At 39.1% G+C, this 16,341-nt stretch overlaps 2 protein-coding genes and 1 pseudogene across 2 annotated transcripts; all 3 read left to right on the top strand.

Annotated features, from left to right (window-relative positions):
* Nucleotides 1-1,429: 1,429 nt before the first annotated feature.
* LOC125218710 lies at nt 1,430-3,045 on the top strand (annotated as a pseudogene).
* Nucleotides 3,046-6,747: 3,702 nt separating this feature from the next.
* Nucleotides 6,748-8,794, top strand: LOC125218703 (UDP-glycosyltransferase 75C1-like). Its single transcript, XM_048120444.1, has one exon. It carries the CDS (start codon nt 6,748-6,750, stop codon nt 8,317-8,319), a length of 1,572 nt encoding a protein of 523 aa, XP_047976401.1. The 3' UTR covers nt 8,320-8,794.
* A 4,429-nt stretch (nt 8,795-13,223) lies between these two features.
* Nucleotides 13,224-14,985, top strand: LOC125218719 (UDP-glycosyltransferase 75C1-like). The gene has a single exon (XM_048120462.1). It carries the CDS (start codon nt 13,393-13,395, stop codon nt 14,740-14,742), a length of 1,350 nt encoding a protein of 449 aa, XP_047976419.1. The 5' UTR covers nt 13,224-13,392; the 3' UTR covers nt 14,743-14,985.
* The last annotated feature ends 1,356 nt before the right edge of the window (nt 14,986-16,341 follow it).

Raw genomic sequence — 16,341 nt, 5'->3', positions numbered from 1 at the left:
AGAGAAAGTAAAATAAGAGAAACAATAATGTAGATAAGACTATTCTCTACATTATTCTCTCTTTTACTTTACTTTATCTCCACTTTAACTATTTATTATTATTTTTGCAAAATGAGTGTAAAAATGGAACTGAGACAAATTATCTGGGACGGAAGAAGTATGAATCAATGCCTAATAGTTGAATTTGTATTTTGGCCCAACCACATATGACCCTTAATTGATATGAATCAATAGGTTATACTAACTTCGTCCCCCTAAAATTTGTCCCACTTTGACCCGACACGAGTTTTAAGAAATATAATAGAAAGTGAATAGAAAAAGTTAGTAGATTGTTGGTCCTACTTTTATATATTAATTTTATAATAAAATGTGAGTAGGAATGAGTAGTGAAATATGAAGTCCACTATCAAAAATAATAAAAGTAAAATGAGACAAATTTTGGGGGATGGACAAAAATGGTAAAATGAAACAAATTTTGAGGGACAAAGGTAGTAATATTTTTTGATGAAATAGTAGATAATACTTTCTCGTTAGTTAAACTCATTTCCAACCGTACTACAAAACTTAAAACTTGCATTATATTAATAACCGTTTAGTTATTAATTAATGGGCTGGTCTATATTAGTTAAATTAATATTATGCCTAATACTACACGTTTTTTAAAATAGCAATCCAAATATTGGTTAGTTATGCCTTTAATATTGATTAGTTATGACTATTAGTATTAATATTAATTAATCTTATGCCTAATACTACACATTTTTAAAAAAATTTCTAAATCATGCAATGTTTTTATTTATTAATTCTAAATTTCATAATATTTATATTAACTAATAAATCTTAGTATTATAGTATTATTTAGTTAAATTTAAGTTTTTGACAAAGTGTCATGGAGTTAGTGTGTAATTTAGATAAAATATGAGTAGTATGATTAAAAAGTAAATGAGTAGCATATTCTTTTAAATTTGAGTTTAATATAAATGATTGGAGTAAAATCAATATTTAATGTGACATGTACATTAAAATGAATTTGAATTTAGTGTAATACTAGTAATTAGGAATGTCGTAAGACTAAGATAACATATTTTCCTTTGTAATTTGTTCCAAGTAAAACAAAACATTTTATTTTCGGTTTTAATAAATCACTTTTTCTTTTCCAATTATAATATTTGACTAGCCCGCAAGCCGTAGCACAGTTAATTTGAAAGGAATAAAATAACCTTAATGGTGGGGTAAACAAGCTAATATAGTACTTCCTCCGTCCTCGATTAAGAGTCATACTTTTTCATTTCGGGGTTCATCCCCAATTAAGCGTCACACTTCATGTTTACCATAAATGGTAAGAAGGTCTCACATTCCACTAACTCACTTCACTCACATTTTATTATAAAACCAATATAAAAAAGTGAGTCTCACGTTCTACTAACTTTTTCAACTAAATTTTTTTTACATTTCTTAAAACACATGCCCCAGTCAAAGTGTAATTCCTAATCAGACACGGAGGAGTACTGCTGTAGTTGAATTTGTATTTTGGGTGTAGCATCTATGACAATATTTATACTCGCGAAATCAAGCACTCTTTTTAGCTCATACAAAATCCTTCTCCACCAATGGCACAGCGCCACGTCCTCATCGTGACGTTTCCGGTGCAAGGCCACGTCAACCCCTCCCTCCAGTTCGCGAAGAAGCTCATAAAAATGGGCATCCACGTCACCTTCCTCACCTGCATCTCCGCGCGGCGGCGAATGGCCGAGACCGCCGCCACCAAGGGCCTAACTTTCCTCACCTTCTCCGACGGATTCGACGACGGTTACAAGGTCGGCGACGACGCCAAGACATTCTTGGACGCGATGCGAAGCCACGGCTCCACCGCCTTGAGAGGCGCCATCGCCGCCGCAGCGGAGGAGGGTCGGCCCGTCACGTCCCTAGTCCACACGCTCCTCCTCCCATGGGCGACGGAGGTGGCGCGTGAGCTCCACATCCCCAGCGCGCTCCTCTGGGTCCAACCGGCCACCGTCTTGTGCATATACTACCACTATTTCAACGGATTTTCCGACGAAATCAACGAGAAATCGGAAAATCCCGGCTGGAAAATCGAAATCCCCGGAGCTCCACCGCTCTCGAAAGCCGACATTCCCTCCGTCCTCCTGCCTTCGTCTTCGGAAGCGGATAAATTTGTGCTTCCGGCGCTTAAGGAGCAGTTCGACTTGTTCGATGCCGAGGCAGGCAAGGCGAAGGTGCTCGTGAACACCTTTGACTCGCTCGAGGCGGAAGCGCTCGGCGCGTTCGACCGTTACGAGCTGATCGGAATCGGACCGCTGATCCCCTCCACCTTCATCGGCGGAGAGGATCCGTCGGGCGGCGACCTATACGAGAAATCCGATGACTGCATCGAGTGGCTAAACTCGAAGCCGCAGTCGTCGGTTGTCTATGTGGCATTCGGGAGCCTGCTGAGGCACCCGAAGCCACAGATGGAGGAGATCGCGGCAGGCCTCCTTCGCTCTGGGAGGCCGTTTTTATGGGTAATGCTAAGCGAGGAGGAGGAGAAGGAGGAGGAGAAGCTGAGCTGCTTAGAAGATTTGGATAAGATTGGGAAAATTGTGACGTGGTGCTCCCAGCTCGAGGTGCTGACGCATCCCTCGCTGGGATGCTTTGTCACTGTGGGTGGAACTCGACTCTGGAGAGCCTGTCGTGTGGTGTCCCTGTCGTGGCGTTTCCCCATTGGACGGATCAAGGGACGAATGCTAAGATGATAGAGGATGTGTGGGGGACTGGGACTAGGGTTAGAAGTAACAAGGATGGGATTGTGGAGAGTGGGGAGATTTGGAGATGTGTTGAGGAAGTGATGGATGGTGGTTTCAAGAGTTTGGAATTTAGACGCAATGCTATCAAATGGAAGGGATTGGCTAGACAAGCTGCGGCGGAAAATGGATCTTCCACTATAAATTCGAAGACGTTTTTTGACCATGTATCTTGAAGTCTGTACTTGTCTTTGTGGAATAGAATTTCCTAGCTTTCTTATAATAAATACTCTCTTCTTCGTCCGTCATTTGGATTCTTATTTTTGTTCCGCACGAATTTTAATCAATATATATGAAAGTGAGTTTAAAAAAACAGTATTGAAACTATTTTATTTTTATAATCAAATGTGAGTTAAATGTGTTACTAGAATATAAGGTCTATCTACCATATATAGTAAAAATAAACCGGGACTTCTAATGGTGAATGGACCACGTACAAAGAAATTGAGACTCCTAATGACGGACAACGGGAGTACTATTTTTTCATTTTCTGTTTTTTTCAGTGGATGTCGTGCCCCAAATGCGGTGGGGGATGGGATGCCCGGCCCCGTTACAGTGCGACTCTCTAGGCCGCACGCATTGTGCAGCCAGCGATGCTACACAGCCCAATTTTTTAGTTTATTAATTGTAATTAAAATTTTTAACAATATTAATTAATTCCTCTATTAGGCCTGTCAAATTGGGTACCCGCGGATATCCCATCCGAAATTTTCGGGTACCCGGTCCCGAAATTCCCAAAATCCAATATCCGATACCCGACCCGAATTTGATTTCGGGTACCCGATACCCGACTCGGGTATCCAGTCCCGAAAAATCGAATATTCAGTCCCAATTGTGATTTTGAATTTTTTTAAAAATTTCTTTTGAAAACTAACTACAAATTTTTAGAATTTATTTAATATTATTTAATTCAAATTTAATACAAAGTTGAAATACTAGTATTCAAGTAAAAATAATTACAAACTTTTAGAAATACAAAATTCTTATAATAGCTCGAATTTAAGAGAAAATAACTACAAATTTATAGGAATACAAGATTCTTGTAGTAGTTCGAATTTAAAAGAAAATAACTACAAACTTTGAAAAATACAAAATTCATAAGTTATAGTACATATTAACATCTTTTATTCATCCTTCATAAATATCACAGTTCAATAATTCATAAGAATTCAAGATCTAACAATAATATCATCAAAAATTCAAAATATCACAAGTCAATGAAATTAAAATGTAATTAAAAAATTAAATTACATATCTTATATGCTAAATATTAAGTATTAATTAAATCGTAGTTAAGAAATTAAATTACATTTAATTATAATAAAAATATAATTTATTAATTTTAGAAAATAAATCGGATAAATCGGATAATTCGGGTATACCCGATCGGATATCGGGTAACCCGATAATCCAAAATTCTCACTACCCGATCCCGATCCGATACCTAAAAAATTAAATTTCGGATATCCAATTATCCGACTTTTTGGGTTTGATATCTATTTTGACAGGCATACCTCTATATATATTCATTCTGCACCGATTTTATTCTACACCACTCCTATACTCTCAAACTTTTTCTTTAGTTTTTAAAATTTTTAGGAGTTGTAATTTTTGAAGTTTTAGGATTTGTAATTTTAAATTTCTAGAACTTGCAGCACAAATCTAGAGACACCAAGACATCAAAAATAGAGTAGACGTATGATTTTTATACGGGTGATCGGCGAGGAGAACAAAATATTTAAAAAAGGGTTAAAAAATTGGATTGAAACTAATTTGTTTTGAAAGTTTTGCACTGAATTTTATGCCTGTTTAAATAACAAACGTTTTTGTCCATTCATAAACTTTTAGCTTTTCATTCCGTTATTATTTACTCCGTCCCCGATTAAGAGTTACACTTTTTTATTTCGGTCTGTTTTCAATTATGAGTCACACTTCATTTTTACCATGAATAATAAGTAGGTCTCACATTCTAATAACTCAATTCACTCACATTTTATTATAAAACCAATTTTAAAAAATGGGTCTCACATTCCATTAACTTTTTCAACCAACTTTTCTTAAATTTTCTTAAAACTTGTGTCCGGTCAAAGTGTGACTCTTAATCGAGGACGGAGGGAGTACTCTCTTATTAACTTTCACTATTTAGTATACTCCTCTGTCTAAAAAAAATATACACTTTGGATTTAGATTAAAACTTGTAAAGTAATAGAGAGAAAAAGCATTTAAACTATTATTAGTAGAAAATGAGTTTCATTCCATTAGACGGAAAAGACTTTCTAAAATTAGAAAATACATATTCTTATGGTACGGACTAAAAATGAAAGAGTGCATATTCTTGTGGATCGAAAGGAGCATTATTTTTTCAAAGTAAGTGTTTAAAAAAGCTCATCACTTAGATAGAGAAAGTAATTTTTCTTTTCATTCAAAGATAATAGAAATAATTATTTTCATCATGTAAATTAGAAAATAAATGTTTAGTGTACTAAGAAAGAGAAATTACTCCCTCCGTCCCACCGAAGATGACTCGCTTTCCTTTTTAGTTTGTCTCAATCAAGATGACTCATTGCTAAAATTGGAAATACTTTTATTTCTATTTTATTTCCTCTCTTTTACTTTACTCTCTCCACCTAACACATAAACTAAAGTTATATAAAATCCCGTGTCATCCAAAGAAGAGGTCATCTTCCTTAGAACGGAGGAGTAAAAGATATCATGAAGGAAATAGGTAAAAATAGAATAAAATAATTTTTTTTTAAAAGAATAGATAGAAAAAAGAGTAACATAAGGTATATTAAATGCGTCAATCATTTAAAAATAGAAATGATTATATTACATTGTAATGTCCCGAGTAAGAAGTAAGAATATGAGTCTATTAGGGCCAACATAGGGAGTGATATTTTTTTTTGTATAATATTGACTCCGTACATGAAATAATTTTCTGTTTTGTAATTTGGGGTAACTGCTTTTAAAGTCACCAACTTTCCATGAATTCCGGTTTTTCCGACAAACTTTAAAAAATTCGTGTAATGTCACAAACTTTACTGTCGGTTGTCATTTTCCCATGTCAGGTTTTTCGGTCTGATTCAACTGTTCGTTTTCTATTAAGACAATGTCCAAATTATTTTTTCTTACTATCATTATCTTCTTCTTTGAAATAGCTTCGCGTGGGTACCTTGTACGCCTCAATCGGAACTCGGATGAAGAAGTTATGGCCATTTGATGAAGGCTGCGACCTTTGTGCGACCTTGTACCATCATAATGGCCATAACTTCTTCATCCGAGTTCCGATTGAGGCGTACAAGGTACCCACGCGAAGCTATTTCAAAGACGAAGATAATGATAGTAAGATAAAATAATTTGGACATTGTCTTAATAGGAAACGAACAGTTTGAATTAGACCGGAAAACCTGACATGGGAAAATGACAACCGACAATAAAGTTCGTGACATTACACGAACTTTTTAAAATTCGTGGGAAAAACCAGAATTCATGGAAAGTTTGTGACTTTAAAAGCAGTTATCCCTTGTAATTTCGAGACGTCCACGTATCAATGTCTAGTTTTATAGTAATTTTTTCTATTTTTGAATTATAAGTGGAGCTCACCATCCACTAAATAATTAGAGTTAAATTCCATCACAAACTAATACAATATATATATGGAGATTCACATTTTATTAACTTTTTCACCCGTTTTCTTCTTATTCTTAAAATATGCATTGAGCAAAAATGAGATTTTAAAACGTGAATGAAAATAGATATTTATTACTATAATATTTTAGTAGTATTTATATATATTTACTAAACTATTTTTATCTAACTAAATTTAGATGGATCCGATCAGCTAAATCATGACCCGATAAATGATGCAATGAATTAATATGTCACAAAAAAATAACCGAATTACATTGTCTCATATCTCGGCACTGTCACACTCAAACCACCTCACATGTCATGTTATTACAAATTACATGTGGTTCATTCATTAAGATTATCTCAACCCCATAACTTTTATCTTCAATCAAACCAGCAAGCAAAATACATCTTTGATTTTGTACTTCTCTGTCGGCAGCTCAAACAAATATTCCTTCAATATATTGTACCAAACCCTCAAATCCCACACTCCCAATCCATCACTCATTTTGCTAATACAAAACCAATGGAAAATCGCCACGTCCTCTTAGTAACCTTTCCGGCGCAAGGCCACATCAACCCCTCCCTCCAATTCGCAAAGAAGCTCATAAAATTGGGGATCCACGTCACCTTCGCCACCAGCCTCTCCGTGTGCCGGCGCATGGCGGACACCAAGGGCCTAACCTTCCTTGGATTCGACGACGGTTACAAGCTCGGCGACGACCCCAATATGTTCATCGACGCGATTCGAAGCCACGGCTCCACCGCCTTGAGAGGCGCCATCGCCGCCGCAGCGGAGGAGGGCCGCCCCGTCACGTGCCTAGTCTACACGCTCATCCTCCCCTGGGCGACCAAGGTGGCGCGTGAGCTCCACATCCCCACCGTGCAACTCTGGATCCAACCGGCCACCGTCTTCAGCATTTACTACCACTTTTTCAACGGATTTTCCGACGAAATCACCCAAAAATCGGATAATCCAGGCTGGAAAATCGAAATCCCCGGAGCTCCGCCGCTCTCCAAAACGGACCTTCCATCCTTCCTCCTCCCTTCGTCTTCGGAAGCGGATAATTTTGCGCTTTCGGCGTTTAAGGAGCAGTTCGACTTGCTCGACGCCGAGCCGGGCAAGGCGAAGGTGCTCGTGAACACCTTCGACTCGCTCGAGGCGGAAGCGCTCGGCGCGCTCGACCGCTACGAGCTGATCGGAGTCGGACCGTTGATTCCCTCTGCTTTTGTCAACGGCGAGGGTCCGTCGGACAAGTCGTTCGGCGGCGACCTCTTTGTTAAATCCGACGGCTGCATCGAGTGGCTGAACTCGAAGCCGCAGTCGTCGGTGGTGTACGTGTCGTTCGGGAGCCTGCTCAAGCTCCCGAAGGCACAGACAGAGGAGATCGCGGCCGGCCTCCTTCGCTCTGGGAGGCCGTTTTTGTGGGTAATGCGAGGCGAGGAGAAGGAGAAGGAGGAGGAGAAGTTGAGCTGCTTAGAAGATTTGGATAAGATTGGGAAAATCGTGACGTGGTGCTCCCAGCTCGAGGTGCTGACTCACCCCTCCCTGGGATGCTTTGTTACGCACTGTGGATGGAACTCGACTCTGGAGAGCCTGTCGTGTGGGGTCCCGGTCGTGGCGTTTCCTCATTGGACGGATCAGGGGACGAATGCGAAGATGGTAGAGGATGTGTGGAGGATTGGGGTTAGGGTTAGAGGTAATGAGGATGGGATTGTGGAGAGTGGGGAGATTTGGAGATGCGTTGAGGAAGTGATGGAAGGTGGTTTGAAGAGTGTGGAATTTAGAAAAAATGCTAATAAATGGAAGGGATTGGCTAGAGAAGCTGCGGCGGAAAATGGATCTTCTACCGTTAATTTGAAGGCGTTTTTGGAGCATGCATCTTGAAGTATGGTAATGGTATTGATGTGGTCGCCTCATTTTCCTTCCTTATCGCGTTTTAGCTTGATAAATGGCTTCTAGTTGATGCTAATAGCATATATAGTTGTGATCGCATGCAAGGTCAGCAGTGCTCCTAGTAAGTGGTAAAGTCTGAATTTTTACGATGGAGCCAAATCACTACTATTATAGTCAAATAAGTAAATTGATGGGGGACCATGGGCCGCCCTGGCCCCAATGTGGCTTCGCCACTGCTCCTAGTTATGCAACGTCGTGCTTAGGCATTGAGTACGCGCGCGTATGGACAATGGCTGAGCACACCTTTGCGCATGCATTTGGATAATTGACCGAACTTATAAATTAGTGGTGGAATTCATGTATTGCATGGTTTAATTTTATACTACTCCATTCAAAATTGTTTAGATATTACGTTTATCATTCTTTGGTCTTTTAAGAGATATGAAACTACGTACTTAACACTTTATTATTTGGAGTTCATTTAAGTAAAATATGTGATACGGGGAGAATACGAGGTTGGATGCAAATAGAGATTGTGGGCAAATGGCTCAATGAATTTAAAATCAAAATTAAATAGTCTCTCTTTTAGTATATAGTACTATTAAAAAAGTCGGTATATATCTGCACTACTTACTTGCTTCCGCCACATATCCAAGAGAGAACAAAAATGCCTAATTAATGACTTGGAGTGCAAACATATTGATTGACTTTTCAGCTCTTTGAATAACAAACATTTAAGAGATTGACCATTACTTGACCTAGCTATTTTTATCTAGTACAATGTCTTTTAATAATCATTCAACATTATTTTGACTCAGACTCATGGACTCACTGAGTAACAAAAATAGTGGAAATTTATTTCCACTAAGTTTAGTGGAGGAGGGATTTGACTCATTCAGTCAATTACCAGTGGAACTGAATTTCCTTAAAAAAACAACTCATATGCATAGGAGCAAGCGGTAACCAATCCGTAGGTCCAGGCCGGTTTCTGGAGTATGGGGCCACATGCGGTGGAATCAGTCACTATAAAAAGTTTACCTAACACAGTTTTGGCCGCAGGGGCAGCCCAGTTGGTCTCGGAGGGGCAAATTTGTAAGATTGGCCAAGGATCAAATCTCACTACTGTCGTGTAGTTGCAATATCTCTCAGACACAAATGTGAAGTCTTGGGAGGTGGGCTTTTGGCAGGCAGTGGGTTAGGCCCTCTCCTTTCGTGGATCACTACGTACCCTGATTTAGCACATCTCACAATACTGTCGGACCAGGATGTGAGAGGCTCTTAAGGTTGGGGTTTCAACCTTTTGTAAAATGGTTAGACTGATCTAATGGATTGAACTATAAATGCGGTGTCAACAACCACACATGCCATCCTTCATGATTGAGAATTAGTTTCATGCCCGGAAATGACCATCTCAAACCACATAAATATCCTTTTTAAAATTGTCAATATAACGAGTGATTAGTTACAAGCGATCTTCTCGTTTTTTCCAATTATTTAAAAATTTTGGATTCGATCTTTCATAATTATAAACAATATTCTCTATATAAAAAAGAGAGTTGCATAGAACAGATATCCATCTTTTATTATCTAATTGCATCTCTGACTCTATTTTCAACAAGGACCTAGCTAGAAACACAAGCTAACCATAACTAAGCAAAATGACAATTTTCGCTGCATGATAAGTCAATATTTGAAGGATGGTTGCAAGCTTATTCCATTGCATCATGATTCCACCTTTCCCTTTCCCTTCCCCTTCTCCTTTTCCTTTTCCTTCTCCTTTTCCTTTACCTTTACCTTTACCTTTACCTTTACCTTCTCTCTATCACGTGCATGATTTTGCAGACCTCTTTTCGATCTTCAACCTCATGACTGAAACAGCATGGAAAATTCATCTTTAATTTTGCACTTGTCAGTCGTCACCCCAAACATCACACACTCATGCCTACATTACTTATTGATACACTTTTTATTAGCGCTATAAATACCTGCAAGTATACAGAATAGGAATAGTATAGCTAAAGGTCAGTACCAAATATCGATCACGGGAAAAACAATCACAGAATGTCTACCTTCTACTGAGCTTCATTCACTATTTGGAAAATCAAAAGTTTTGAAGATTTTAAAAACTAAAAACAACTTGAAAGCAATAAAACAACTAATTGCTGATAATTGAAGAGGTAAAATATGAGAGATAAGAGAATTCCAGGGATGTACGTTCACAGTTATGGTTATACTAATTCAAACTACAATACCCTAGCACAGTTTATACTTCGATATCACGAGTCACATAAGTTTTGCCCGTGCGGCACAAGCGTGGATTACTAACACTAGGGTTGTCAATCCTAGATCCGTAACTCCTAAAAGCTCCTAAGACCCTTATACAGGCCCCACTCTCAATTAACAGTGTCGTTTTAAGGGAAGTTAATTGTAGTGTCTACTAAGTTGATCTAACTCGCCAACCTCCTCTCTCGATTATGTAGCAAGTTATGTTAAATCATCACCGAATGTGTCCCTCAAACGTGAAGTATTATAGAACAACTTAGGGAAGAAACGAAGTAAAAACAAAATGGATATTAAATAAAAAACGAATTTGTATAACCAAAGTCGTTACTAACACATCCTTAGAAACCTATGAATTTAGTTACACATAATTGAATAAGCTAAAAATATAGAATGAAGGGAAAACAAAGTGAACATAAGAACTAAAGCAATAAAATCCAAAGGTTGAATCCTTGTAGCATTGATCTTCTCTTGATTCATTCTTCAACCTCTTGCACATTGAAGAACTCTCAATTTATGCTCTGGAATTATATGGCACAAAGAAGATCCTTAATGAAGAGGTTTGAGGGAGTATTTATAGGATAAAAATCGAGCAGCAACAAATAAGGTAAAAGGTGGCTAAGTTTGGTAAATATTGGGGAGAAAGTAGGTCAATTCTGTGCACCACGTTTTCGCAGCGGGCCTCAGCACATTGGCCAGCGCTCGCTGCATGTTGATCCGTAACCTCTGCCTCTAGGATAGCGGTCGCTACACTGTGTTGCAGCGGTCGCTGTGAATAATCTCGTAGCTTCGGAAACTCTTAGAGCGGTCGCTGAGCGTGTTTCTCGTTTCAGCACATCTTTCTCCGGAGCGGACCGCTACTGGCTCAGGGGTCGTTGGGCCCCAGCGGTCGCTGGCTGTGTTGCAGCGGACCGCTGGGCGGCTTGAAAGCTCCAGATTTCCATCTTCGACTTTTTGGTGTCTTTTTGGGCTCAAATTATCATATTTCTCACAGAACACGGTAATGTCACCGCCTGGTATCGCCGACATTCATGCATTTTTTTTATTTGAATATATATATAAATTACATTACACGAAAAAAAAAATATATCAAACTTTGCAGTAGAAAAAGACTATCAGAAAAAAAATTTATACAAAACATGTCACCATTTTATAAACTTCCACAATAAACTAGTGACTCGTCAAGGATGCAGCCACCACGCTCCTCTAATACAGACTATATCACTTAACCTGCAGGGTAGAAGAAAAGGGTGAGGTGAGCTTGACAGCTCAGTAGCAATACCCACACTACAAAATTCAATCTTTTCAGAAAAGGCACTAGTTTACTAACAAATATTTTAATTGCTTGTTATCTCCCGGAATTATTTTACATTACGTCTCTTAACACGTATCCCATTCTTATCCACCTACAAACACATATACATGGCACACATCTTTCATCATACACGTCTTTCATCATCAAACAAATTAAGCTGTTAAGTATAATTACTTCCTCCTTAATTATGTCCTTAATTATTTAATAATATAATAAATAATATTGAAAAAGAAAATGAAATAAAATGGGTTTTATCAATGAACGTACGGATCAAATGAAATAAAATGGGTTATATCAATGAACGTACTGATCAAATGAAATAAAATGGGTTATATCAATCAATTGGCGGTCACTATAAAAGTATAAAAGCATAATTAAAAAAACGTACACGAAGCAATTAATCTGGATTGTCGTTTTCTCTATACATTCCAATTTTCATAAACAGATCCAGCCCATATGCAGGTGGGCAAATGCCTCTCCTTGGCCCTTTGCGCCTTTTATAGTAATATTTTGTTTATTACTATCATTTATATTTATTACAATTTTTTAAGTATATGTATTTCCTTCTATCTATTATAAGCAAGTTACCTATTTTAGACGTGAGTCCACTTAATTTTTTAAATCTCATCTTCAGGAAAAACATTTCATTTATAATGGGATTAAGAAAATATCAAATTAATCTATTCGTCCCATAAAAATGTGCACTTTCAATTTCCGTCATTTCATAAAACTGTTGACATTTCCATATATAGAAAGTTGCTCTCAACGCATTAACATATAAATCAATTTATTTAACTTATACCATTCATTAACTCTTATAATAACGTGATAATATAGGTCTCACTATCCACTATCACTATTTTAACTATTGTTCTCTTTTCTTCTTATTTATTTTACCAATGATATGTTAATTTCTCATGTTATTTTAAATACCCATATTATTAAACGGAAGGTGTATATCAAATGTGCCTTCTCAAATACTCCATATTGAAATTTACAAATTGCATGGGGTTCATTCATTAATACTTCCTCCGTCCACAAATAAGAGTCCCGTTTTTTTATTTTTGTCCGTCCACGAATAAGAGTCCCGGTTCATAATTACCATAAATGGTAAAGAGACCTTATATTCCACTAACTCATTCCACTCACATATCATTTAAAACTAATATATACAAGTGGGACCTCTATTCCACTAACTTTCTTCCACCCATTTTTCTTAACATTTCTTGAAACCCGCGCCATCTAGAAATGAGATTCTTAATCGTGGACACGGAGGGAGTAAAATTTAAACCCCACAATTATATATTTACACTTATAAACAAAACACTCAAATCCATCTTTGCTTTTGTGCCTGTCGTCACCGCAAACCTCACACACTCATGCCTCCTCAAGAATTCAATATATATTTACACTCATAAACAAAACACTCAAATCCCACACTCACAACCATAAAAAATCCTTGTCCACCAATGGAACAGCGCCACGTCCTCCTCGTGACGTTTCCGGTGCAAGGCCACATCAACCCCTCCCTCCAGTTCGCAAAGAAGCTCACAAAAATGGGCATCCACGTCACCTTCCTCACCTGCATCTCCGCGCGGCGCCGCTTGGCGGATACCAACGGCCTAACCTTCCTCGCCTTCTCCGACGACGGTTTCAAGCTCGGCGACGACGCTGATAAATTCATGGACGCGATGCGAAGCAACGGCTCCACCGCCTTGAGAGGCGCCATCGCCGCCGCAGCGGAGGAGGGCCGCCCCGTCACGTGCCTAGTCAACACGCTCCTCCTCCCCTGGGCGACGGAGGTGGCGCGTGAGCTCCACATCCCCAGCGCGCTCCTCTGGGTCCAACCGGCCACCGTCTTGTGCATTTACTACAACTATTTCAACGGATTTTCCGACGAAATCAACGAGAAATCGGATAATCCAGGCTGGAAAATCGAAATCCCCGGAGCTCCGCCGCTCTCGAAAGCCGACCTTCCCTCCTTCCTCCTCCCTCCGTCTTCGGAATTGGATAATTTTGTGATTCAGGGGTTTAAGGAGCAGTTCGACTTGCTCGACGCCGAGCCGGGCAAGGCGAAGGTGCTCGTGAACACCTTCGACTCGCTCGAGGCGGAAGCGCTCAGCGCGTTCGACCGTTACGAGCTGATCAGAGTCGGACCGCTGATCCCCTCCGCCTTCGTCTGTGGAGAGGATCCGTCTGAGAAGTCGTTCGGCGGCGACCTATACGAGAAATCTGACGACTGCATCGAGTGGCTGAACTCGAAGCCGCAGTCGTCGGTTGTCTATGTGGCGTTCGGGAGTCTACTGAGGCTCCCGAAACCACAGATGGAGGAGATCGCGGCCAGCCTCCTTCGCTCTGGGAGGCCCTTTTTGTGGGTAATGCTAAGCGAGGAGGAAGAGGAGGAGAAGCTGAGCTGCTTAGAAGATTTGGATAAGATTGGGAAGATTGTGACGTGGTGCTCCCAGCTGGAGGTGCTGACGCACCCATCGCTGGGATGCTTCGTCACACACTGTGGATGGAACTCGACTCTGGAGAGCCTGTCGTGTGGGGTCCCTGTCGTGGCATTCCCTCGTAGGACGGATCAAGGGACGAATGCGAAGATGATAGAGGATGTTTGGAGAGTTGGAGTTAGGGTTAGAGGTAATGAGGATGGGATTGTGGAGAGTGAGGAGATTTGGAGATGTGTTGAGGAAGTGATGGATGGTGGTTTGAAGAGTGTGGAATTCAGAAACAATGCTAGTAAATGGAAGGGATTGGCCGGAGAAGCTGTGGCGGAAAATGGATCTTCCACGATGAATTTGAAGGCGTTTTTAGACTAAGTTTGTCCTTGTCCCTTGTTTGGAAAAGGAAGGATGGGAGGCCAGAGAAATTGCTGCAGAAAATGGATCTTCGACTATGAATTTGAAGGTGTTTTCGGACCATGCATCTTGAAGCTTGTCCTTGTCCTTGTTTGGAATAATTTGCTCCGTACCCAGAGTGGAAAAAATTTAGGAAACCATGAGTCCTACTTTAATGAATATAAATTGTCCTACTTTTATGAATATAATTTTTTTTTTAATAAAATGTACTCCAAGTGAAATATATTAATGAAATGTGAGTTTCATTGCCAAAAATAATAAAATGTAAGGGGGTCATTGAGGATGGCAAAAAAGAAAATTAATGTCAAGTAGGACATATGAAGTAGTACTTCCTACGTCCCATAGTAGATGACTTAGTTGAAGAAATGACACGAGATTTTAGGAGATGTTGTTTTGTATGTTAGATGAAGAGAGAAAATAGTATATTTATATTAATGTGAGAGATAACTTTTTCCAAGAAATGAAAATGTCACATTTTTTGTAGGAGAATCTAAAAAGGAAAGTGTGACATCTATTATGGGATGGAGGGAGTACTATTTATTACTCCATCTGTCCCATTCACGATGATCACCTTTCATTTTTTGTTTATCCCAATCAAGATGATCACTTTCCAATTTTGAAAATAACCTCATCTCTCCTCACTCCTCATTAAAATATTCAACAACATTTTCCTCCCTACTTTATTCCACCTAACAACATTCCTAAAATCTCGTGTCACTCAAGAATATGACCATCTTGAGTGGGACATAACTTTCTTGTGGAGTACTATTATTTTAGTCATTTTCTATTTTCATCGGATGACGTGCCCTAAATGCGGTGGGGGATGGAAGCCATGGTTGGAGGGCAGGCGCAAGGAGCGGACGAGTGAGGTGCCTAAGTTGGGGTGGGGACGCCCATCCCCGTTGTGGCGTGCCTCGCCAGGCTGCACGTTCTGTTAATTTGGTTATTTTATTCTACAACGATTTTATTCTACACCACTTTTATCACTCTCGAACTTTTGTTATTTTGGTTTTTCAAATATTTAGAATTTTTAATTTCTAGAAGTTGTATTTTAATTTTTGTAATGACTGAATGAATTTTTTTGTGTTATAATTGTTCATTGTTTTAAATTTTACAACTAAAATAGTTAATACTAGTGAATAGTGCAATTTAATATTTGTGGCTTGGGGAGGGGCGTGGAATGGGGCGCACGGTTGTGAGAATTGGAGCGTGGTGCAGAAAATGAAGGGAATGATGACGTGGGGGTGGGTTGTGGCATTGCGTGGGGGCATGGGTTGTCGATCCCAAATTTTACACTCCTTCCGCCCACCAATAAATGTTTCATTTTGCTATTTTAGTTCATCCACTAATAAATGTGTCATTTGTTTTTTTTACTATTTCTAGTAATGGATCCGACATTCAACTAAATTTATTTCACTTACATTTTATTATAGAACCAATATATAAATATAGAGATAAGAGAATTTCAGGGATGTGCGTTCACAGTTATGGTTATACTAATTCAAACTACAATACCCTAGCATAGTTTATACTTCGATAGAACGAGTCACATAAGTTTTG

This window comes from Salvia hispanica, chromosome 1, assembly GCF_023119035.1.
Source record: "Salvia hispanica cultivar TCC Black 2014 chromosome 1, UniMelb_Shisp_WGS_1.0, whole genome shotgun sequence".
NCBI classification, from domain to species: Eukaryota; Viridiplantae; Streptophyta; class Magnoliopsida; order Lamiales; family Lamiaceae; genus Salvia; species Salvia hispanica.
Note: the sequence above shows the minus strand (reverse complement) of the source record. Positions and strands in the feature narration are given on the sequence as shown.

Excerpts from the sequence above, each read along its gene's own strand:
- LOC125218703 (XM_048120444.1), top strand. The coding sequence starts at position 6,748 with ATGTCATGTTATTACAAATTACATGTGGTTCATTCATTAAGATTATCT.
- LOC125218719 (XM_048120462.1), top strand. The coding sequence starts at position 13,393 with ATGGAACAGCGCCACGTCCTCCTCGTGACGTTTCCGGTGCAAGGCCAC.